The sequence below is a fragment of the Chiroxiphia lanceolata genome, chromosome 12 (genome assembly GCF_009829145.1).
Source record: "Chiroxiphia lanceolata isolate bChiLan1 chromosome 12, bChiLan1.pri, whole genome shotgun sequence".
Classification (NCBI taxonomy): Eukaryota; Metazoa; Chordata; class Aves; order Passeriformes; family Pipridae; genus Chiroxiphia; species Chiroxiphia lanceolata.
Genome location: NC_045648.1, coordinates 15,462,153 through 15,486,545, shown reverse-complemented (window position 1 = coordinate 15,486,545; position 24,393 = coordinate 15,462,153). Strand labels below are relative to the sequence as shown.

General features: G+C 55.8%; 2 protein-coding genes and 2 non-coding genes across 7 annotated transcripts in view; 2 read left to right on the top strand and 2 right to left on the bottom strand.

Annotated features, from left to right (window-relative positions):
• Positions 1-1,776, top strand: part of ALPK3 (alpha kinase 3) — a 33,677-nt gene extending 31,901 nt beyond the window's left edge. For all 3 annotated transcript variants that reach the window (XM_032699659.1, XM_032699658.1, XM_032699657.1), the window contains one exon: positions 13-1,776. In XM_032699659.1, the coding sequence (XP_032555550.1) occupies positions 13-334 (322 nt within the window). In that variant the 3' untranslated portion in view covers positions 335-1,776. The remainder of the gene's footprint in view (positions 1-12) is intronic.
• A 281-nt stretch (positions 1,777-2,057) lies between these two features.
• Positions 2,058-12,456, bottom strand: LOC116792596 (sodium/nucleoside cotransporter 1-like). Of its 2 annotated transcripts, none has more exons than XM_032699664.1 (18): positions 12,199-12,456; positions 10,452-10,562; positions 10,268-10,365; positions 9,806-9,897; positions 9,235-9,424; positions 8,738-8,879; positions 7,862-7,975; positions 7,414-7,491; positions 6,994-7,074; positions 6,582-6,662; positions 6,314-6,439; positions 4,966-5,096; positions 4,578-4,746; positions 4,185-4,382; positions 3,628-3,709; positions 3,013-3,111; positions 2,450-2,561; positions 2,058-2,367 (listed from the first exon to the last, which is right to left on the bottom strand). In XM_032699664.1, exons 2-18 carry the CDS (start codon positions 10,518-10,520, stop codon positions 2,244-2,246), a joined length of 1,986 nt encoding a protein of 661 aa, XP_032555555.1. In that variant the 5' UTR covers positions 10,521-10,562; positions 12,199-12,456; the 3' UTR covers positions 2,058-2,243. The 2 variants fall into 2 exon arrangements, with proteins under 2 accessions (XP_032555555.1, XP_032555557.1); XM_032699666.1 differs by having other exon boundaries at positions 12,412-12,438.
• Positions 12,457-13,135: 679 nt separating this feature from the next.
• Positions 13,136-13,207, top strand: TRNAH-GUG. Its single transcript has one exon. It is a non-coding gene; the product is annotated as a tRNA-His (tRNA).
• Positions 13,208-14,027: 820 nt separating this feature from the next.
• On the bottom strand, positions 14,028-14,099 carry TRNAH-GUG. The gene has a single exon. It is a non-coding gene; the product is annotated as a tRNA-His (tRNA).
• Positions 14,100-24,393: the final 10,294 nt, after the last annotated feature.

Below are 24,393 nucleotides of genomic sequence, written 5' to 3'. Positions count from 1 at the left end.
CTGTGTTGGCAGGTACCAGGGGCTGAAGGAGAGCTGCTTCCCCTCACTCCTGGAGCAATTCCCGGCTGCTCACCGGTGCAATCGTTACTGCAGCATCCTGGGCCTGAAGACACTGGAGCCAGCCAAGCCCAAGGGCTCCAAGAGCCCCTCCCTGGGCAGGAAATCTGCCCAGTCCAGTCCCCAGCTCCAGAAGAAGGCGCTGTCAAGTCCTCAGGGCACCCGCAAGGCTGCTGTGAGCCCCAAGAGCTCCCGGAGAGCTGCAGGAACAGGGGAGGCCCCGACAGCCTCCAAACCCAGGTTGGGAGAGAGCAGCAGGGCTGGCTGCCCGCAGTAGCCGGAGCCGCTGCAGCTGGGACCCCCGCTCTGGACCCAGCCTGATCAGCCCCGTGGCCAGTCTGGAAAAGGGAGATCCTGGCAGTGGTCTCTGCCAAAACTCTCCTCCCTCCAGCCCTGCCCTGGCCCGCAGCGCTTGCGTTGTGTGGTGTGTGTTAGTGTGAGTGGCTGGACCGGGGCTGTGGGGGGCTGTGAGCTATGGACAGTGGGGATCCCTCACCAGTATCTCTCTACAAGAGCTGCTGCTGCTGGTAGAGCCTGTGGGGCCACGTGCCACTCCACACTGGGACTCGCTTTCCTGTCTTGACTCTCTCCATGTGCCTTCTTTAAGGCAGGGGCAGAGCTGCTCCCTTGGGCTTTGCAGGTGCCATGCCCCTGCCTGGCTCCCCCAAGCAAACTGGGAGTCTGGGATGTCCTCTTGGCTCCCAGCACCTCATGTCCCTCTCTGTGTCCTCCATAAAGTGACTGGGCCAAGCCCTGCCAGTGTTCTGTCCCTTGAGAACCCCAACAGCACCCAGGCAGTCCCATTTGCCCTGGCACACCGTTTTTGCTGCAGAGGGTTTCAGTGGTGGCTGCAGGGCTCCTCTGCTATGACGTGGGGCTCTGAAGTGTGTGCCAGTCCCATGGTGGGTACCAGCAGCTGCACAGGGAAGGGATTTTGCACCCCTACCCTCCCCTGTGCCCTGTGGGAAGTCTCCCATGCCCTTGCTGGGTGCCTGCTGAGGGTGATGGTGCTGCTATGGTGTTGGCCAGTGCCATGGTAAGAATGCTCTACCTCACATGGGACACCCAGGACCTCCCCTCCGTGCCAATCTCTGCCTTGGCACATGTGGGTGTCCAGCCCTCAGGACTTGCTCCTCTTTGTCCCCCTGCCATACAAAGACCCCGTTCATATACCACGCCCAGCCCCACACCATGACATGGTCATGCTTAATTAGCGTCACCCCTGCTTGGCACATGCCAGACTCCAGCAGCAGCTGGCAGCACACACTCCAAATCCTGCTGCCCCGTGGCAGGAGGCAGTGATGGACAGGCAGTGAGTGATGTTCATGCTGGAAAGTAAAGCACCCTGCATTGCATCAAGCTTCCCTTGTGCCTGTCAGCTCACCCAGGTGTGCAGCAGCTGACAGAGCGTGGCAGCAGGCAGGGGCCTCACAGAGAGCCCCAGCACTGTCGGCTTCATTGTGCTGCAGAGCATCACCTTCCCTGGGGCTTTGGAACAGGGTGCTGGGTGCCAGTGACACCCCCCTGCATGGTGGGGTCCTAAACAGTGACTCGGTGCAGCCTGGCAGAGGGAAGGGCTGGGCTGGGAGCGCCGTGCACGCTGGGGCCCTGGTCCTTTCTCGCTGGGTGATTGTAAAATACCGATGTACATAACGTGGCCGCATTGGCGACTGGGTGCTCTCGAGTGCAATAAAGTGAGGAGGACTGGCCTGATCCCCAGCACTGTGGTCCCTGCGGGAAAGATGCACCCAAGCAAGGGGTGATGGGGCAGCTTTGTGCTTGGAGGAAGGAAACATCTTCAAGTACCACCTTTACCCCCATCCGTGCCCTATGGGGAGAAGAGGGTGGCTGTGGCCGGACCCCAAATCTGGCAGTGGGTGAGGCTTGGCTTGCTAGGTCTGCAGTGAGCATGGGGTGCAGCCTCAGCAAAGCACCTTGTGCTGTGGTGGAACAGCTGCAGGCGGTGGCCAGAGGGGGTCTGAGGGCAAGCACATGGGAGTGGCCATAATTTATTTGGGAGCAGCTTCCTTGTGTCCATGGGGCCAGCACCTAAGGGTGCTGGTTGCAAGGTGCACACAACTGTCCATCAGCACTTGGAGTGGAGAAGACAAAACGCTCAGGTGTCTGTCAGGGTTTTTTCTACCTTTGGGGCCAGCCTTGCAGACCCTGATGCCCCTCCCATGGTTCTAGGTTGTCCCTGCACAGGACGTGTGGTTGTAGTGCCCACAGCACTCCGTCAGCCACAGCACACTCTCCGCCTGCCCAGCCCAGGATCCTGTGAAGGAGAGCGTCCCGTTCTCGAACACTGAGCTGGAAGGAGAGACACGTGGTCAGGACAAGCTGTTGCCCCACCACCTGGGTCCCAGACAGCTCTGGGGCCCTTCATACCCACCTGGCAAAGAGCTGCTTGCAGCAGGTGTATATGGTGTAGCTGGTACTGTTGAAGTTGGCCGTGCTGAAGAACATCACACAGTCACCCACCTCCGTTGGCACATAGAGGAGACCTGGGGGACAAGGTCTCCTATTGGGACTTGAGAAGGACCATGGATTCAAATCCCATACCCCAAGCATACTTGTAAGTCCTGTGTCCCAACTCTGCTCACAAATCCCATAGCCCAACTAGCAAATCCTGTACCTGGGACTGTGCAGGTCCCATGAGCTATCCCACCTCACTCCCTGAAACTGCAGGGAGCTCCTTGCAGTATGCCAGATGTTGCCCTTGATATGTCCCCATCCCAGCCCAGATGAGGACGAGGGGCCCCAGGAGAGCTGTTGGGCTTCGGCAGCCCGTGGCAGAGCCATGAGGGGAGAACAGGGTTTGGAGGCCTTGGCAGAGCCATGGGGAGGACAGGCCAGCCACCCCCATTCCTGAACCTGCATCTATAGGGGTCTTCAGCCCTGTGCATGTCCCTCCCCAGCTCCTTCTGACCCCTCTGGCAGTGGGCAGGGACCTACCTGCCAGGCAGGCGTTGAGCATGGAGACGCAGATGCCGGTGAGCAGGGCCCGCAGCACCACGGAGGCAAACTCACCCTTGCGGTTAGGTGCCAGGGAGCCTGTGGGGCAAAACAGAGACCAGGGGGAGTCACATCTTGACTCCAGCTCTACCCTTGACTGGGGACAGATAGGGACGTGTCTCTGGTCCCCAGCTGGTTCTGCCACACAGTGCCCTCCCCACACCAACTCCTGCTGTCTGGAGGACATGGTGGTCCCAGCCAGTACCCAGCACACTGTCTGCCTGTCCTGGCAGTGGTGGGTGCTGGCACAGCGCTGTGCCCACCCTGCACCCACGGGTGATCAACCAGAGCCCTCAGCGCTCCCAGCACCGGAGTCTCTGCTCTTTGCGCCATAGCTGGGTGACACCCAGGCTTGTGGGACATGCACGTGCTCTTGCCCATGGGTGCAGTGCAAAGCCATTCCTTTCACATCATGCAAATCCTGTTTCTTACCTGGCAGAGACCAAACATGGAGGCTTGAGGGCAAATTCCTCCTGCCCCAGATGAGCCCTTGCTCCCTAGCCCAGGATCCCCCCTGCCTTGTGCCTAGGCACCTAGGACATGAGTTACACTCACCCAGGCTTCCCAGTATGATCCCAATGGAGCTGAAGTTGGCAAATCCACAGAGGGCAAAGGTGGTGATGCTCTCAGCTCGCTCCTGGAGGGCACAGGGGGACGGTCACCTCTGCCCAGGAGCAGCCCCAGAGCACCCAGAGCTGAGCACCATGTCAGAGCTCCCAGCCCAGACAGATATGATGGAGATAAGTCCCCCCCCCCAACACTTTATCCTTTCAGCTATGTTGGGGAGCAAGAATGAAGGCTGTCCCTGGGAGAGGCTGGGCTGCGGGGACAGGTGACAGGGGCCCTGTAGCACCATGATCTGTTCCATCAAGGAGCAGGATAAATGGGAAAGGGCATCACTGACTCCTTCCTCCTATACCCAGCAGTTGGGAAACATCCAAGTCTAGTTGGCCATAGGTGCCCTCCCACCCCCAGCACCATCATCCTGATTCGATAATCTTAAAGGACTTTTCCAACCCTCTGCCTGCCTACCACTCTGGCCAGTTCCCATGCCCCATTCCAGCTGGTCTCATCCCTGCCCTGTGCCCAGCAGGGTGGCAGGTGCCTCTCACAGATATCCACTGTTTCCGGCTCCCATCCCACTCCTCCAGGCCCGCCAGACGGTTCTTCTTGTATGTGGACAGCTGCTGGTATGCCACAAACTCGTTCAGGAAGATCTTAATCCCCAGGAGCTCGGCCACCACCGGCGAGTCTGCCCAGTCTGCCCCCATGAGAAAGGCCACAGGCATAAGGACATAGGATAAGATCACCTGGGAAAAGCATTCCAGAAGGTAATGACTTGGAGCGGACCTTCTGCATAGCCCCCAGCTCGGACACCCACTGCCAGCACTTGCCAAACACTCAGCAAGGATCTCAACAGCCTACTAAGGCAGCGGGCAAAGGTGGGGATGGGTGGGGGATGCAGGGTCTGGCAGCCCAGACCACAGGCCTGTTCTTGGGAATACCTGGAAGGTGAGATCCTTGATGTCTACCATCTCCCCAAACCAGTGCACGGCAGCGTTGATGAACTCCAGCACCGCCAAGAAGGCGATGAGGTTGGCTGCAATGTTGGCCACGAGCCCCACGGAGGCAGCAGCCCCATTGCTGGCAGCTTCCAGGATGTTCTGCTCTTCCCTATGTGGAAAAAGACCCCAATGTACTCATATGGCCAGGCATCCCCTGTGCAAAGTCAGGTGTCAATCCATGGATGTCTGAACAACACAAGCTCTCCCAGCCTTGGGCCACCCACAGCATCCACTTGTGCCCCAAATTGCCCCCACGGCTTCCCCACAGTGGCAAAACACTCCACCCCCCAATGCACTCCCACTCCCCCATCTGTCCCCTCACACTCACCCACTGGCAATTTGGACACTTTCTTTGCCCTTGAACTTGGACTCCTCCACTTCGGGGTACACGAGTTTGGACATGGCGAGGGCGCAGGGTGCAGCCATCACAGAGGCTGCGATCAGCGACGCCGCGTCGATCTGCAACGTGCAGACCAGGGGCTTAGACACCTCTGTGCAAGGCTGTGCCCCATGACACACGACACCAGGGCATCCCAGCATCGGGCTGGCATCAGCCAGTGACACTTGGAGCATTTCAGGGCTCCCTGTTTGCTCAGGGTGCACAAATTGGCTGGTTTTCCCAACTAAGCAGCAAAGCACATGGGGCAGCTCGTCAGGACAGAGGCATTGCTGGAGCTGCAGCGATTGTGTCCTGGGGGACGTTAACCTCTCCTGCTGTTTGACTTATTCATGATGGTTCTTGTCCTTTCCTTGTTGCTATTTACCAGTATCAGAGCAATAGGTTGTGTAACATTGCGAACTTTTACCTTCTGACAACGGGCTAAGCTCCCAGCCTCACCCATCCCCTGTCAATGTCTCATTTCTCTGACCTTCCACCCTTGGTTCCTCATTTAAGGAGACTAATTAAAGTATAAATAGCAGGAGCTCAGGCAGCAGGTCAAGGGGAAGGTTTATTTCCCATGACAGAGCACTGAGGAACTGGATAGGGCATCCCTGGGGGTCAGGGCCAGGAGCACTGAGGCGATGCTGGAGGAGCAGGGCTTGTTTGGCTGGGAGAAAAGAGAGTTGAGGGGGGGTATGGCTGTTTCTGACCATGTAAAAGGGGTTGGAGGGAAGACATTGCTCAGTGGTACCCAGTGAAAGGGTGAGAATCACCAGCACAGCTTTAGTGGGGAAATTCCACTTGAATATAAGGAAAAAATTGTTTCTTGTGACTGAGGCACCTGTCGGGGAGACCAGAGAGTTGGGGGGAGACCTCCATCCATGAGGATATTCACCACCAACCTGGACAAAGCCCTGGGCATCCCCTGGGGCTTTGCAATAACCTCATTTGAGCAGGAGGGTGGATCAGAGACTCCCAGAGAGTCCTTTCAGGCTAAATTATCCCATGATTCAGTGGGATTTGCCCTGCTTGCTGTGTGCAGGGACACACAGTCAGAGTCCCACAGCACTGCCTTCTACCTGGCAGGGCTCTGAGGTTCTGACCAGGCCAGCAAAGGTGAGGCTGGACCTGTCTTTGGGACAAGGTGAGGCTGGACACCCTGCCTCCATCCTGCTTATGGAAGGGGACAATGGGGCACCTGCTGGAGGTCTCCCACCATCAAGTCCAGGGCAGTTCCTGCATGTCAGGACTCTGCAGCAGGGAGCATGTAGCATACATCTACTCAGGTACTCACCCCAAAGGATATGTAGGCACCCATCACACTGCCTGCGATGGTGGCAAAGCCACCAGTCATCACAGCATGGACTTCTGAGAGGGTCATGTCCGCAAGGTACGGGCGGATGAGCAGCGGGGCTTCGGTCTGCAGAAGAGAAAACCCTGCTGTCCTTGAGACAGGGCCACACAGGGCCTCAGGTCTCCTAGGAAGGGAGGAGAAGACCCTTTCTCCAGGGCAGGCTCAGCTATAAGCGCTGAGGAACTGGATCTTCTGCCCAGGCCCTTACCTGTCCCACGAAAATGTTCCCTGCTACACTCAGGGTCTCAGTGGGAGTGGTGCCCATCGAGACCTGAAGCAGCCAGGAGATCTGGGGAAAGACAAGGCCACCATGTTTACAGAGGTTCCTGGCACCCTGCCACCATCCCCAAGAAGCAGGGCACTGTTTGGCCCCTACACAGAGGTGATCTTGGGAAGCACCCCCAGACTGCATAGAAACATCAGCCCTAGGGTTGGGCTTTCTCAGAAGGACATGCAAGAAAGATGGGGTTTGTATCTATTCTTTTAAGCAGGACAAATCACCACAAAGTAGTACCATGACAATTTTTCCGGGACATCCCTCAGTTGACCGTGGTAGTCAGAGAACCCCCCAGGTTCTTCTCCTTCCCATAGCTATCCCAGATCCAGGAGTGAGGCCCTACCTTGAGAATGAGCCACTGCATGACGCCAAGGTAGTAGAGGATGGACATCATACAACTGAAGAAAACAACAATGGGCAGGGTCTGCAGGGAAGGCACCAGGGCACAGGGTTAATGGAGAGCTGAGACACACACAGGCACACTTGGAGACCAAGAGCTGGGCATGGCATGGTATTGCATAGCCAGCCCATGCTATCGGGTGCCACAACACTGGGCCAGGCTGGCAGGAGGGACAGGGACCAGTGCAAATCCCCCACGGTACTGAGGAGGTCCATAGATGGATCCAAAGCTAAGGGAAACCCATCTCTGAGAAGCTCAAGTTCTACTGCAGCAAATCTGGCTGCATCTAGCTCTGTGCCTTTCAGGACCCAGGAAGGAGCCAGACTAGAAGAAAACCTCTCCACACCCCATTCCCCAGCTGACCTGGAAGGCAAAGACTTCTGTAATGAGTGTGTTCCCAAAGACGAAGCCAGAGCCAGCTGTGGTGTAGCCCAGGAAGATCTGCAAGGGAAGAAGTTACACAGTAAGATGGAGATCTCCATTAGGTCCTTTCCTGACATCTCACTTCTGCCTAGCAGGGGGCTGTATCCCCAGTCCCACAGCTGACTGCACACCAGAGAATGACCCGCTGAAACCTAAGCTGGGGACACTGGTGGGCTGTCCCACAGGGCTCTGCTACAGCCTGCAAGGGAGACCACATCAAGGGGTCTGGGCTGCTTCAGAAAACCAGGGAAGAGCTGGCTTTCCTCCAGTTCCCAACATATATGTTTGTGAATGTGCAGTCCTTGCCACTTCCCCAGCCCATGCCATCCCCTGCTCTTCCTGTTCATCCCAAGGTGTAAGCATGGGATGGGATGAGTAGATGTAGTACCTGGATCTGGTCACCCAGCCACTTGAAAGCTTGGACACCAGGGGTTGTTCGGAGGACGAAGACTCCAAATAAGAACTCCAAGCCAAGACCCCAGAAAACGGCTCTCCAGGACACCTGGGGACAAAAGCAGAATGGGGACTGCGATGTTGTCAAGGCCTACAGGCTTCCTTTTCAGCACATAGTAAACACCATACACTGTGCCCTGGGTGAGGGTCATGGGGAGACCAGTAAAGTGTCACAGAAACCCACAAACATGGGTTGGTGACAGAGGAAGATATTGAGTTGGTGGGACTCGAACTGGCTGGAACATAACTTGCCAGCCTGATCCAGAAGGGGACAAGCATCAAGACCTTCTGATGGTTCACTGGTAGCACAGACCTGCTAGACCAAAACTGCCTGTTCATTAACCCTCTGGAGGAGGAGGATGGAGGGGTTGCCCAAAACATTGAAGCAGGTTGGGCTAGAAGCCACTGGGACTTTAGTCACTTCTGACCAAGTTCCGCAGGGCACCCGAAGCTCAGGCCCACTCTCCACCCACAGCACCTGAAGCTCAAGTGTGGGGCTGGTGCTGGGCCTCTGGGTCTGACCCACTACAAGGGACATGGTGAAAAACAGGACAGAGGCACTGTGGGGCAGCCCTGGGTTGGGAAATGGGAAGGAGAGCAGTGAGAAGAAGAGCAGTGAGGTGGCTTTGGGGTCCATCCACCCAACCAGTTCAGCTCCCCAGGCTGTGCCCAGCTCTGCCCAGGAGTTCTGCTGGGCTTCTGCTTCCTCCAGGGAAGGGGATGCCCATGGGAAGGAAGCACTTGTTCTCCAGTGCTGGGTGGCCACCTCCTGTGAGAGGACTGATGGCCAAGCCACACCCAAAGCACGTACCGCGCCGTGGTGCTTGGAGCAAGCAAACAGGAACAGCACTAAAGCGCAGAAGCCACCTAATGAGATGAGCTGCTCTGGGTTTTTGGCAGTGTCCAAAACCAGCCATGCGATCAGGCCTGCCAGGATGGCCACCCACAGCAGCCTGCAAAGGAAACACCAGACTGTCAGCAAGAGGATGCCCCCATGGGGAGAGCAGCTTGTGAAGGGCAGGAGCTGATTGTGCAGGAGTTGCCACCGTAAGGTCCATGTATCTGAAGAAACCTGGGGCTCAGACACAAACAAGGGATGTGAACAGCCATCACGCTGCCGAGGTAGATGAGCAAAACATTTCTGCCATGGCTTTTACAAGGCTCCAGGCTGGGTCATGCCTTGTCATTCGTGAGGTGCCTGCATGGCACTAGAGCATAAGCCCACTGACTGTGGTTGTGCTGACAGGACAGCCACGGAAGGGGACCCAGATGCTGGGAGGAATCTGGTCCTGCCTTCTCCTGACTCACCATTTCAGCCACGGCCAGGACTTTTGGAAGCATTTCCCAACGGGACGGAGGAGATGCAGTACCTTTGCCCCACAGTGCTTCTTGAAGAAGCTCCAGCAGACGAAGAAGACAACCACAGCCGTAATGACCACCAAGGCAAGGGCTCGCTGGAAGTTGAGGTAACAGGCCGCAATGAAGTAGCACAGGTAGGCTGGAGAAAGCACATTGAGGGTCAGAAACATCAGGGCTGTAGAATCATGGGTTCATAACACTAACTGGGGCCAACAGAGAGGTTCATTTCCTCCAAATATCCCTCAAGGCTCCTATCTTTGCACAAGGAGACCTTAGGGAGCATCACCCCAGCAGGAGCAGAAGGGGCAGAGCAAACCCTTCGGGCAGGTGGAGAAAGGGGAGGAGGACAGCGAGGGGCAGATAGTTCTGGATAGGAGTGGTGGGGTGAGGAAGGGGCAAGCAGTGAGGGCTGGGAGTGGATACAACCTCCACGAGTGACCACATTCAGTGTGTGGAGGCTGGGGGCATGGCCAGCCAAAAAGAATATGGAGGTGGGGTCTGAGTGCCGGGAAGTGCTCACCTGCTCCAAGGAGCCCCAGGACAACCCTTTTCAACACCTTGGCATGAGCCTTGCAGAAGTGCTTTGCCTTGGATACTGGCTGCAGGGCCTTCCTGGGGAGAGTCACATGCCAAAGACGTGAGAGACGCAGAAGGTGGATGTGGAAGATCAACCCAACCCAGTGCAACCCAACTGAAGCCAACTCAGCAGAGCTGGGTCATGACCACACCTCCCCCAGGCCACTTCTGGCAGCAGCACAGTGGTAATGGTGTGCCATGGTCCATACATCCCAACACCCTGGCACCATGAGTGGAATCCGGCACCAGGTGGCTGCTAGGGGGACAGAGATCTGCCACTGCCACCTTACAGGGCCAAAATGACCCATCAGACATTGTCCCCCACACGTGGTCAATATGACCCTACTCTGCTCCCAAATGAGGTTTGTCTCTGACAGAGCACACACATCTGTGGGGATTATCCTACCTGCAACAAGAGGAGAATCTCCATTTCCCTTCTCCTATCCTCTTCTCTTGGCTCTCACCACTTGGACCACCATATTCCTCATAGTGTCTCTCCTCTCCCTAGAAAACATCATTAGCTGGAGCACCCTGTACCCCGACAGGAAGGGAAGGGAAGGCAAGGCAAGGGAAGGCAAGGGAAGACTTACCTGGAAGCTGAAAGCTGGGTTATCTGTGCCCTTCTCAAGGTTGTCCAGGGTTATCTGGTTTCCTTCCATCTCTAAAAGTTTGCAGCTTCAATGCACTAGAGAAACAGCTGGCTGGAGAGAGAAAGATGGGATCACCTCTGGGAAGGTCAAACGTCCTGCTCTGCTTTTCAGTTTTGTGTCTCTGAGAGGAGAATACCCTTTGGAATAGGGATTCAGAGCAGCTCCTGCACTAGCACATCAAGGGACCATCTCATGGGGTCCTGAGGCCATGGGGCTGGTGTGCTGAATTCCTGTTCTCCTTTTACTCTGGAAAGGTCTTTGCTCTTCCATAATTCCAAGGAATTACAGGAGAGGATTATATGCATCAGGGAGAGCTGGTACTCCTCCTCCAAACTGGTGGCAGTGTCCACCAGCCTCCGTGAGTCCCTTTGCAAGTGGGATTTTAAAAAAAATAAATGTGGCTGCATCCTTCATTGCAAGGTCTTGGTGTAAGCCAGATAAGGAAGAAGGTCCTTCCATGTTGATAACTAGCACAGTGCAGGAACAAGGGGTAGGAATGAGCGGTAGTTTGCATGGGGACTGGTCCTAAAGGAGCATCATACTGGGAGAACTAGTCCAGCAAAGCCAGAAGAACCAGTGTTATGCCAGGGCAGGAACCCTCAGAGCATCATCCCATTTGGACACCTTCCCAGTTCCTCTGCCTGGAGAAGGATGAGGGAAGAGCAGAGAAGTTGCAGACAAGGCAGTGATCAACTGTAGGAGCAGAGCACTTCTGTGTGAGGACAGAGGCAGTAAGAAGTTGTCTTTGTTTTGAGAACAGTTGTAAAGGTCTGTGTGGAGAAGGAGGAGACAGCAGAGTCATCATCGTCTTCTCACAGTGTGAGATCAGGGCCCACTGAAGGGAGGGACGCAGCCCCAAATGAAACTGGTGAATGTGAGTAGTTTTGGAGACCATCCCCCTCAACACGGGCAGCTGAAGGTGGTGTGGGGCTCCACAGGCCAGCAGAGCCACCATGGGGAAGCACTGGGGAGTGATGGCCCCAGTCTGTTCCTGGGCTCATGGCTCCCCAGCAGCAGGGCAGGATACAGGGCCATGGTGGGAACCCAGGACCTCAGACCACCCTCCAGGGTCTCCAGCACCCCTGGTGTGCCTGCAGCTCAAGGACATCTCACCAGGACCCTGGCAGGGATCAGGAGGACCCCCCTCTCCAAGTCCACCACCACCAAAGGGCACTCCCCAGGACCCGTCTGGGCTTAGACCTCCCAGAGTTCCAGGCCCCCCAGGGTTCCTGGCTGTCCCTACCCTTCCAGGCTCAGTGACTTCCAGGTCCCCTGGGCTGATGCCCCCCCACCCAGTGCCGGCTCTATGCCCCTCCACCCAGTGCCAGCCCCCTGCCAGCTCATTACCTTTTGTTTTGGTGCAGTCACATTGGCTGCCCTCTTCTTCTTGGGTGGGACCACACCGACAGGCACCAGGTGGGTGCCCCCAAGTGCCCCTGTGTCCTCACACCATCCCCATGACCCCCACGCCCTCCTGTCCCCTATGGGCCCCCACGGGCTTGTGATGCAGCGTGGCCACGTGCCCCTCTGCCCTCCCCACCGTGTCCCTGCACCCCACGCCCTCACAGCCCCCCTCCTCGTGCCCCACACCTTCACACTCCTGTTCCCTACACTCCCCATGGCCTCGTGCCCTCCCCGTGCCCCGTGGCTCCCCCCGGCCTGGCACCCACCGTCCCCCTGCACTCACCCTCCAGCCCCACTGGCCGCACAGCTCCTGGCCCGTGCCCCGGTTACGCATTAACAGCTCGGTCCAAAGAGCTGGGCTGGGCACTGCAGCGCCGGGGCTGCCCCGGCTCCTCCCGGGGCTCACTGCCGGGAACCCAGCGGTGTGGCCGTGCAGGGCATCGTGCCAAACACAAAAAGGTCACCCATGAGACATCCACCGACAGGCAAAACAAACCTTGAGTGGAGATACGGAAAGAAGATCACCTATACCCCACCCCAGGAAGTGCTTCCCCAAAAAAACAAAGAGTGGGACACACGTGACCTCCAAAGCTTCAGTGGTGTGAAGTCACGTCCCTTGATCCCTGAGCAGGACGGGGTGGCAGCCAGCAAAAGAGTTCCGTGCCAGCATGTGTTGGAAAACACTTTTTCTTGCAGGGTGGTGGGAATCGCATCCCCAGGTGCGTGCACTCCACTGGTACCTCTCGCTCTTTGTTTGCACAAGGAGGGGTGATGTGGCTCCGAGGGTGCCAACACCTGGGCTGGCAGGAATCAGTTTGGAGATCGGTGATTAATGACACCACAGGGCACTCAGGGCACTCACGTGCCACACGGTCCCCGTGGACCTTTCTGTGCATTCTCCCTGTGGATTCTGGCCAATGCCATCGCTAAAACTGCCCAGGGCTGGGGCCAGTGAGGGGCGAGGGCGCGAGGGGGTGACGGTGCAGGTCAGCGTGCGGGTGACAAGGAAAGAAACCCTGAAAGCTGCTGGTGCGACGGCGGTGTAAACTCCTCACTATACGAGCAAGGCCCTCCCAGCCCTGCGACACGAGCGGGCCTCCCTGGGAACACCCTCGGGAGCACCAGGGGCGGGCCCGGCCCGGCCCGGCCCCGCCGCGCGTCACCGCCGACAGCGCCAAGAGCCGCCGCGCCGCCCCGCCCGCTCAGAGCCCCGGTAGCGCGCCGTGATCGTATAGTGGTTAGTACTCTGCGTTGTGGCCGCAGCAACCTCGGTTCGAATCCGAGTCACGGCATCGCCCGGCGGTACCACGGCACACGGGCTCGTCTTTTGCCGCGGCTGCTTTGGCTCATTATCTAAATTTAATTTCATTATTATTTTACTATTTTTTAACTTTTATTTATTTATATTAATTCTTATCTTTGCTTATTTTTTTATTTTTCCTTTTTCCTTTTTATTTTATATCATATTTCATTTTATATTTTTTATTCTATTTTTAAATTATTTATTTTATTTATTATATTTAAATTTCTTTATTATATTTACATTTCTTTCATGTAATCGAATTTTATTTTTATTTTTGTTTTTCTAATATATTTTATTTTTATACTTAATTTTATTTTTTATTTTATATTTTATATTATTTTTGCATTTAAGTATTTTGTTATTTTATTATATTTACTTTTATGTAATCTAATTTTTCATTTTTTTCTATTATATTTTACTACTATATTTTTCTATTACATACATTTTGTTATATTTTTCTTAATTTAACTTTTTAATTTAATCTTTATTTCAATTGTACTCTGTGTGCCTTTTCCTTTCTCCTTTTCTTTTCGTCTCATTTTATTTTTAATATTAATTTTATCATTTTATGTATTATATCTCATTTAATGTTGTTTTATTTAATTTAATGGCAGTTTATTTCGTCTCCCGTCACTCCTCTCCCTCTCCCCACGGAACCTCCGCGCTGGGCGGGTCCGCAGCCCCGCTGGGAGCCGGGAAAAAAGTGAAACATCGGCGCGACACGAGCAGAAACCCCTGCGGACTCAGGGGTCTGCGGGGGGCGGAGAGTGCCAAAAGCAGAGCCCGTGTGCCGTGGTACCGCCGGGCGATGCCGTGACTCGGATTCGAACCGAGGTTGCTGCGGCCACAACGCAGAGTACTAACCACTATACGATCACGGCGCGCTACCGGGGCTCTGGGCGGGCGGGGCGGCGCGGCGGCTCTTGGCGCTGTCGGCGGTGACGCGCGGCGGGGCCGGGCCCGCCCCGGGCCTTCCCACGGGGGCAGCGCCGGGGCCGCGTTCCGGGACCGCCCCGCGGGGGCCGGGGGAGCCCGTGAGAGGCCCCGGCCGGATCTCCGCTCTGCGCCCGTCCCCGCGATCCCCGGCCCGGGCTGGGCCCCGTGCGCTGACGCCCTTCAGCCTCTCCCAGGCGCAGCCCCCGGTGTCGGCCCGGGTTCCACCTCGGCCGCGGCGTTCACCCCCTCACCTTCACCCACTGCCTTTGGCCCTGCTCCCTGCTCTGACTCTGACCCTGAAACTGCTTCCAGCCTTCACCCTGACCTCCCCCCAGCTCTTACCCGACCCTTCCTCTCATCCCACTCCTCATCTCCGCCTTCACTGTGTCCCCAGGCAACCCCATTCCCCACCCTGTAACCCCACCTCTCACCCCCCCGCGTGTTTCTCAGAGAGTAAAGTTTCTCCCGACCACAGGATTAACGAACTACGGGGCACAAAGGGACGGCAGAGGAAGAGAGGGACTAAGGAAATGGTCCTTGTGCCCAAACAGCAGCAGGGATCAGTCTGTGCCGCTGCTCCTTGTTCCCCCTGCTCAAACACACATCAATAGTTAATTACTGTCCTCACCACTGCCGCTGCTTTCCCCACTGCTCCCAGTATTAAAGGCTCTTTCATTTTGACAGATACACAAAGAATTCCAAATACTTGGGATCAAAAGGATTTCTTGACGGAAAATATTTTTAGAGCAATCGCAGCACTTCAAGGTAGGCATGCACCTCCCGTGGGGGGGGCTGGTGCAGGGAGAGGCAGGGGTCTTCTACAACTGTGCTGGGCAGGGGTATGTCCCTGCACCACATCCATCCTTGGGTATCTGCTGCAGCTGGCAAATCCTAAATCTAAAACTGCCTTCCTGAGGCTTGGGGAGGCCCTGTGCACCTTGATTACTCCATGAAGTAATTGCTCCTGCCATCCTGAGCTCGTCTTGCTCATATCCAGCTCAAAAGAGCTCAGAGTGGTGGAGAAAGACAGAATAGTCTTTTGTGTCCTCCCTTTGTCTATGCCTGTGTCATCCTGCCCTCAGCAGTTTGCTGGTGGGCACTGGTGGGCACTGGTGTGCGTGCTGGTCTCTCAGCAATGGTGGGAGCCTTTGCAGGGGGAGATGCTCTCCACATCGAATGTGGCTGACCAGGAGGAGGGGCTCTTTGGTGTTTTCTCTGGATGAGCTGGGTGTCCATGTGGTACCCTCCTGCCCCAGTGTCACCCTTCTCCCTCCCTCATCTGCCTGCCAAGATCCCAGTCTGTGCCTCCCATGGGGATGCAGGGATACTGCTGCTGCTCATCTGTGGCCAGCCCTGTCACTGTCTGTGGCCTCATGCTGGACCTAAAGTGGATGCAGTGACACTGGAAGGAGATACATGTGTCTCCTCCCATGTCCAGGGAGTTTGACACTGTCATCATCCCCTTGGCTGCACCTTGGAGAGAGATAAGACCACCAGACACCTGCAGGACAGGTGTAGCTGAGCTGTAGAGGTGGGATCACTGCAACCTCCAAATCCCAGAGCATAAGCTTGTGAAGGGGGAAGGTCCTGGGGCCTTCCTTCGTGCTGTCACAACGCCATGAGCTGGACTGTGTCCAGGGTGAAGGGACAAGCCCAGCTCCATGCTGGCTCAGATAACTGCTGCGTTGGGTCAGAACAGCTGTGGGGGGACCCATGGAGATGGTGGGACAATGTGGAGATGTGCAGCCCCCTGGCAAGACATGCTGCCCATGGCTGGTGAGGACGTGGAACCCACAGTGATGCACTGGGGGATTTCTCGGTGGCTGGGAGGAGCCAGCTGGGCTCCTGCTTTAGCTGCTTGGCAGATGTTTCTGGAAGCAGGGAGATGACAGAATTACAATGACCTCAACTGCTGGAACAGGCATGACTGAGATAACACTGCAGCAATACAGAGGAGTCAGCCAAACAGGGAAGGGAGAAGGGAGGTGCTGGTGGACATGGAGACAGTGTCCCGAGGGGCCTGGCAGGTGCAGAGGAGGAGAAAAAGGGATGAAGCTGCTGCCACTCACAGCTTCCTGGCCACAAGCCTGGAAGAACTCCCCAAAAGAACTGGGATGTGACCACTCCTAAGGAAATTGTGCCAGGTTGTCAGGGCCTCAACAGTCCTTTGCCATGTGGTTTCGTCTGGATGGTTCAAACCTGCCAGGATGTGTTCAGACAGCATGGAGGAAAAGGGATGAGCTTGTGGGAACATTGAAGGACTCATCTGTCTGCTGGGTGACCTGATCTTTTCAGGCTCTGCTCAGCATCCAGGCAGAATGGCTGCTCCAGGCAGACTCCTCTGCTCTTCCCACTCTGTTCTGTCCATCAGTGCCTTTTCTCTGAGCCCTCTGATGCCTGTGGGTTGCATTCAGTGGAGTTTTAAAGGTGCCTGCAATGTCAAAACACTGGTGTAGCCAGGCAGAGAGTGCTGCTGGGCCCAGATGTGTCCACCCCATGGCACAAACATAAATCCTGTGGCTGGCACAGGGATGAGCAATTCATCACTGCACTGCTGCCTCGGCTGCTCTGCCCCTCCAGCTGTTCCCCTGCTGGGGCAGCCCCTGGCCTCCTTTTCTGGTCTCAAGGAGGCAGATGGGAAGCAGAAGGATCCCCACCACCTTCTCTTTTTATCCTGGATCCCCAAAGCAGCCCCAGGAGCAGTGCTGATGCCGGGGAGGCAGGATGGATGCCTCTCTGCTGAGTCAGAGCTGGATGCTGGAGCAAGAGCAGGGAAATGTCCTGGGGATGGGATAATTTTGGAGGTGAAGGTTTAGGCGGGATTTGGGAGTGAAGGGCAGCACACCTGAACTGGGAGGCAGTTGCAAGCAACCTGACCTCATCCTGTCCTCACCATCCACCTCCCCATCTTCTCCTAGGGCCACAAAGATGGTCTGAGGGCTGGAGCACAAGGGCACCTGCTATGAGAGAGGATTGAGAGAGCTGGGGTTGTTCAGCCTGGAGAAGAGAAGGCTCCAGGGAGAACTTAAAGCCCTTTTCTGTGCCTAAAGGGGCTCCAAGAGAGCTGGAAGACAGACTGCAGATAAGGGTCTGGAGGGACAGGCCAAGGGGAAATGGCTTTCCACTGCCATAGTGCAGGGTTAGATGGGATATTGGGAAGGAATTCTTCCCTGTGAGGGTGGGGAGGCCCCGGCACAGCTTGCCTAGAGAAGCTGTGGCTGCCCCACCCCTGGAAGTGTTCCCAGGTTGGAAAGGGCTTGGAGCAACCTGGTCTAGTGGACGGTGTCCCTGCCCATGACGGGGGGTGGAACGAGATGAGCTTTGAGGTCTCTTCCAACCCAAACCATTCTGTGATTGTAGCTCATGAGACGAGCACCAAGGACTGAAAGAGAAGGACTTGAGCACTTCTTGAGGTGAGTGTTCAGCTGTGATGCTCTCCAGAGGCTTTATGAGCCCACAACAGCACACGAGATGGTCCCAGTTCTTCTAAAGCCTGAACCTCAGAGGACATTTTCCAGTCTGCCAGTAAGAAGACTGGAAGGGAAAGTAAACAGGCTATAACAGACTGATTTTCTGCTAGGTTATGTTTTGGGATCGCCTTGCCTGGCTCCAACGCTCAGAAATCAAAGAAAATAGTCACCAAAATGTATGTGCTGTCCAGGGGAACACAGGGAACACAGAATCTGGGGCACCTTCTTGAGCCCTTTAATTCTGTGCCCAGCACCCAGCTGAAGATGGGACGTGACAAAAGTGTTGCAGGGGAGAACCAGCCACCCTGCAGCCCTAGATAAACATTTCCGTGTGTCCGTGTGTGCCCTGCCTGATTCCAGCTGCCAGGCCCAGCTCTCGCTCTGCCTTTGTCTGTGCACAGCAGGAGCTTTCTCCTGCCGCAGGGATTTACGGCCTTCACACAGCCACCTCTTAACCCAGCTTTGTGCTGCTGAGTGGGCAGAAAACAGGCAGCCACGTGCTGCCAGGCGGCCTGCCAGCCCTCACCTCTGCACCTCTTAAGCTCCTCTCCCAGTTCTCCTTCATTTTCTGCCTCTCCGCCCTTTCAGAGACACTGGGCTGGTGGCAAAAGCAATTGATCCTGTCTCCATAGGAGGAATGGCTGCTGTTTTGCTCTTGTCCACTGAGCCCATCTTCTTGATGGCTGATGACAGCCCTATTAAGAGATATAAGGAGATGCCAGGGGTGGTTCACACCCCACAGGCAATGTAAAGCCAGTGAGTCTGTCTGGAGAAGGACCCAGCTGTGTGAACACGGCCATTGCAGCTGGATTAATCAAACCTGCCATTAACACTTTCCTGGGGCACTCAGGTCCCCTGCCAGCCCCACAGCACAGGCCCTCATGAGCAGGTCGCTCTGATTGAGCTGCAAACGCTCCAGCTCCTTAGTTTTCTCAGCCTCAGATCGATGAGTGCAGGCGGCTCCAATCAATTCCACTTTACCACTTGCTATCGAGTTCAGATCTGTGCTCTCCCAGCTGGTCCTGCTTCCTTTGTTCGTTGAGAGGAGGAATTCAGGCATTTTATCCCACTTGGACACTGCTGTGCCCTTGCAGGGTCAAACCCCTTGGTAGGAGCAAATAAAACCCCACGGAGGGCCAGCAATAAAGGGATTAAATTTGTGCTATGGTTGGAGCCCTGAGAGCATCTGCCTGGCTGGGCAGAGTGTGGAAGGGGGTGGCTGGATGAGGCCATGTGATTTGCATGATATAATAGAGCTGTTGCCACAGCATCTGTCATGAGGTTTTCCTGCCATGATCCTGGTTTTGCTGGGGAAATACTGAAGGCAGCTGCAGGGAGATGCTGTGTCTTGGTTGCCCTGTCTCCATGGGCACTGACTAGGGACGATTCAGCTCCCTGGGGCTTGAGCCCACGCAAAATGATTTTGCAGTAAAAAAAAATAACATCAAAGAGTTTACATGGTGGCTGTTTGGAAATTTCCCTCAAACCTGGAATTTGTCAGCAAAAGAAGCATTTTTTTACCCTCTGGGTGTCAGTCCTGAAGTAATTTTTCTCTCGTTTCTGTCACCCAGCTCTCTTGCTGGCCTGTCTCCGGGTTGCTGCACTTGGATTTGTGGAAATGAAGCTCCCCACGGCTCTCCACACCTCGTTGAAGTGTTAATGAAATAACGGATCGCATCAGAGAGCAGTTGTGACGTGCAGAGGGCTGTCAGCGCCGAGGGCAGAGTCAGGGACCGGGCTCGGCGTGGCTGAGGCGATGACCGATGGGTCTGGCTCTGAGCTGGCAGATGTCTTTCAGCGAGTTGTCACCTCTTCTTTTGGTCAATTAGCATGGCCTCCATTATACCATCAACTGCATAATGATTTTTTTTGACAGAAAGGTTGAGGAGCTGCAAAAAGTGTCTGCAGGAATTTGCTCCGTTTGGTAAAAGCACATGCTTTGAGCGTATCCTGCCCAGGCTTTGACGGCCTCCTGGTGCAAATGTGTTGCAACACTTCCCATGGACACAATAAATACTCACAAGGCTCCTTGTGCCAGTCCTTGTATTTAGTATGTGTTTGTATTTATGGATTTTTTTTCTGTGGATTTCTCTGGTCTTGTTCCTAAACCACGTAGCATCTGCAGTGGCCCCCAGCAAGGAGAGCTGCTGTGCACTGTCTCCTCCTTGCGTTATCCCTGATATTCCTGTCTCTCCCCAACTCCCCCAGCCATGCAGATCTCTGTCTTGTGACCCCAGCTGTCTCTTTTCCATGCCAAAGATCCCTGGCCCTTCACATGCCCCATGTGCAGAGGCCTTGGATCATCCTGTCATCTTTCTCTGCACATTTTCCAGCTTCACTGTATCCTAGGGAAGGGGGAACAAGGATCACACACAGGCTGGGACTGACCAGGGAACAGTGGCAACTCCGATGCCATCTCTCCTTTTTCCTCACCCTTCCTATCAGCTTGACCGAGAGTTTTGCAGTTTTGACCTCTGCTGAGTGCTGAGGGGACAGTTTCACAGACTGTCAGATCTCCCAGTCCCAGAGCCCATCACATTAGACATGAGCCTGGGCTTGGTTTCCCCATGTGTGTCACTTCCCTGACCCTGGCTTTTGTCTCGTTTCATTGCCAAGTTGCTCAGGCTCTCAAAGTCCTCCTGCAATTCTTAGCATTCATCTGCAGTATCCAGATTAATTCAATATTATTGCAGATTTTGCCACTGACCTCATCTCATCAAAGGACCTGCATGTGGAAATGCAGGAACCTCTCTCTGCTGGATCACCCTCAGGGGCCTGCTGGCTTTTTCCAAGAAAGCCACTAGCTTTTGAAAAAAGAAATTCGCTGCAAGAGAGCCGTGTTGACTCTTCCCCACTATGTCATATTTATCCATCTGTCCCCTAACGATGCCAGTTTCCTCCTTCGTGTGCCAATTTTTGTTCATTTGCAGAGAACAGATGTGTCATTTATCAGTCTGGGACTCCCTGGCTGCCAGGAAGCATTTCTGGTCACAGTTGCCACCTTCCAGTCCTCGCGTCTCCTGCTGTACCCAGACCTTGAGGGAAGTTGGGGTCTCACCCAGTAGATGTGACATCCTCCTGGACCCTGCTGTGCTGCACAACAGGGTGTATGTGGGGTGCTCCTGGGCAGGGAAGGAGCTGCAGTCACCAACAGACATTTCAAAGCTCCTGGGAATGGCTTTTATTTGAAGCTGTGGAAGAAATACCTGGAGATTCAAGGAGCTGTAGGCTTCCCTGGCAAGTCAGGGGAGATGCTGGCATCAGGGGAAGCAGCCAACCCAGTGCCTGACTCAAGTGACATGCTGGCAAGTGTCAGATTCAGCCCCCACATTACCTGGGGGTGAGTCATCCGGGAGTGTGCAGGAGCAGAGACCTTCTCCTCTGAGTCACCAGAAGCTGCTGCCTGGGGGATGCTGGGCTGTGCCCACACCACCCGGGGTTAAACTGGAGGAGAAGGTTTACCAGAACGATGTGGCATGAGCCCTCCTAAACCCAGGGAAGATCCTGTCTCCTGTTCTTGGCCTGGCTGACAAACAGGGCTCCTGTCCCCAGCTGCAAGTGAGCACCAGAAGCACCCAGGGTTCAGCCAAAGCAGCTCCCTGGGCCCAGGGGGACAGATGAGGGCTGAGGACACACACAGCTCTCTGCTGGGCTGGCAGGAGCCTGGAAGACATTGCCTGGCTTTTTCTTCCTGGTGCGTGCTCCGACCTGCCTGGATTTACCCAGGCAAGCAGCTACTGCTGCCTTTGGTGAGAGGAAGGGCCATGCTGTGAGAACCAGCCCAGAGATCTCAGTGAAGAGCTCCTGGACCCTTCAGAGGTGGAGCAGAGGGTGGGAGCAGAGCTCCCAGTGCAGAGGGCCACCCCTGTGTCCTTGCAGGCCACTGCAGAAGGCCTTCTGCCTCCCCTAGTCCAGTGGTCCATCAGAGTGAGCCACAAATCACTTCTCTGCAGCCATGGATTGTTCTCTTCCCACCTGATGACTGTGTGTGAGCAGCTCCATCACTATCCTTCCCTCCTTCCTGGGGTCTCCATGGGCTGTGGGCAGTGCCAGGGCTGCACATCCCACCTGGGGGGGCTTCCCACCACAGCTGTGCGAGAGAGCAGCTGAAATGTGGAGTCTGGCACCCGAGTGGTGCAGTGTGTGCTCCCCGATCCTCTCCTGTCTGCCAGTCCTGCCCCTGTGCCCCGCCAGTCCCTACACCTGCAATGCTGTGACAGCCATCTGTCACGGTGAGCCACGGTGACTCACAGGCAGAGAGGCATTGTGGTCACCCTTGTGGTATCGGGGGCAGTCTCTACCGTGCAGGCATCAGACCTGGGTCCCAGTGTGCATCAGATATGGAGCGTGTAAACAGTTGGGATTGGAGCAGCATCAGCTGCAGCACAAGCTGCAGATGGAGCCTGGTTTTGATGGTGTGAATGCAGAAATCTGTCACTGCTCCTTCAAACCTGAACCACTGCGAGTGGAGGGATGTCACCAGGGTCTCGTTGTGACTGCAGAAAAAATATGAGCAGCTTGTGCCTGTGCCAAGCCATGCGGGGCATAAGGAGCTCATTTGGACTCCTTCTGGAGATTCCTTAAATGTCCTCAAGCACAAAGGAGGCCCCCAAGGGGGCTCCCACATCAGATGAGTTCTCATCACCTGATGCCCTGCTGCCTAGGTAGTTTTGTCCAGGGGAAACCAATATCCAAGGGAAGCTCAAATCTGAAGGCTCAGCTGGGACCAGGGATCTTGATTCCTCTCCTTGCTCTGCTGAAGCCTGAGGTGAGAAGGTGATGCCCCATGGGGCACAGATCAGAGAACAGGGCTATGTTGGGCCAGGTGCCAGTTTGAAAGAGAAACAGGCCCAGCAAATGGTGAGGAGGTGCTGGGTCCTTCGTGAGCTCAGACCGCAGGCCCTCATTGAATCCCAACATGGCCTTGGCACAGCTGCCTCTCCAAGGAGGGAGGGATGTGAGGGATGTGCCAGGACCGGATGGGAAGGAAAAACCTCTGCAATTCCTCTGGTATGGTAGTATTTAAAAAAAACAAACACCACTACAAGCTTGATCCCTCCTCAGTTCTCTCTCTGGAGACACTGAGCGTGTGTTTTCCAGGCCTGAGGATTTAACAAGAGCCATCTCTGACAGATGTTGCTGAACATCCTCCTTGGTTACTGACAGAGGGTGGAAGTGCTCTCAATTTCTGTGCCATCAGCCCTGCATCCTGCTTCCTTCCAAATGCTGGACAGGCAGATTTATTGAGAATATCTGTCTTTTCTGCATTTTAATAACAACCTCATCATCCCCATCTGCCAGGACTGAGGTCTGCTGCTAGACCTCAAACAATGCCTGTTTCTGGCAGATGCTTTTTTCCCCTCCTGATGCCTTTTGTGTCTTGCATTCCCTATGCTTTGAAATTTCCACTGTGTGCTATGGCTGTCTTCTCCCTAGGGAGGAAACTCCCTTGGTGTCCATTTGGACCCAGGGGATCTGTCTGAGTTTCTTGGGCAGGAGTGTGCTTAATAACTCAGCAAACCTGGGACCTGGTGGGTTCCCTGGGCATGTGTTGGGCATGTGCTGGGCATATGCCATGCCAGGCTGGCACAGGAGGCTCAGTTTCATGGCAGCCCCATCCCTGCTCTCCTCCTGCACAGGGCTGGAAGGAAGGAGGTCAGCACGAGAAGCTTCTGGCCCCAGCCATCCTCTCCTCCCAGCAGCAAGCACCCTGACAGTCACATTCCAACGTCTGGCCCCACAGTGAGGCTGGAGCATGGCTCACGGTGCGAAGACATGCAGCAACACACCGTGGCATCTATCCCTGCTCACTGGATGCCTCTGCATTGCTTTACCTCTGCAGAGGTCTCGCTCTTGGAGCATCCTACCTCTGGCCCCCTTCTCTCTTCGTGTCCTTCTGGGGATTCAGCCTGTGAGCAGAGCTGGGAGCAGGTTTTAGTGAATGGTGTGTGTTTAGGAAGGGGTGGAAGGATTCGGGGGTGTTGGTCAGAAGACAGGGCTGCACAGAGTGGCTGCTTGGGCTTGGGAGGGTACACAGTCGATCCTGGGTGGTGGGTGAGCAGGGGGGTGGTGGCTGGTGATGGCCGTGTGTGCAGAGGGAACAATCAGAATGTGTGTCACTGTGCTGTTTGCCACTGTGACCACGTCAGTCTTTGCTGCTATCCTCCAACACACTGCTCCAAATGCCCCGTTCCTGCTGCATCCCAGGGGATGTCCTCCATCCCACGTGCTGCAGATCAGCCTTGCATGGTCGCCCCGATGTCCCTGCACATCCAGCCTGGGTTCAGCCTTCTGCCGAAGCACTTCCCTGCCTTGTCCCTGCTCACTCCTTCCCGCAGTGCCAGCCTGGTGGCTGTTTCAGTGACTCTCTGGAGCGATCTGCTCCGGGGGTCCTGCAAGGGGCTGGTCCCACCAACACCTCCCAGGCAGCGGGTTTGCACCGCGGAGTTGGACCCGATGACCCTCGCGGGTCCCTTCCAGCTCAGGACACACTGTGATTCCACCCTCTGTCGCCTCTACCTCGCCGGCTGCCTCCCCGGTGTCCCTTCTCCCGGGGGATGCCCCGGGGTGTCTGGGGGGCAGCGCTGGGGCCGGATCGCGCCCGAGGCCGCGCTGAGAGAGCCGAGAGCGCGGGGGGCGGCCCGGAGCGGCGGGGAGGGCCGAGCCGGCGCGGGCCGGGCGCGGCGGAAGGCGGCGGGGAGCGGGGCGGGCCCCGGGGGAGGCGGGCCGGGGAGGCCGGGCCGCGTTCAGGGCCGCGCCGGTCCGTGCC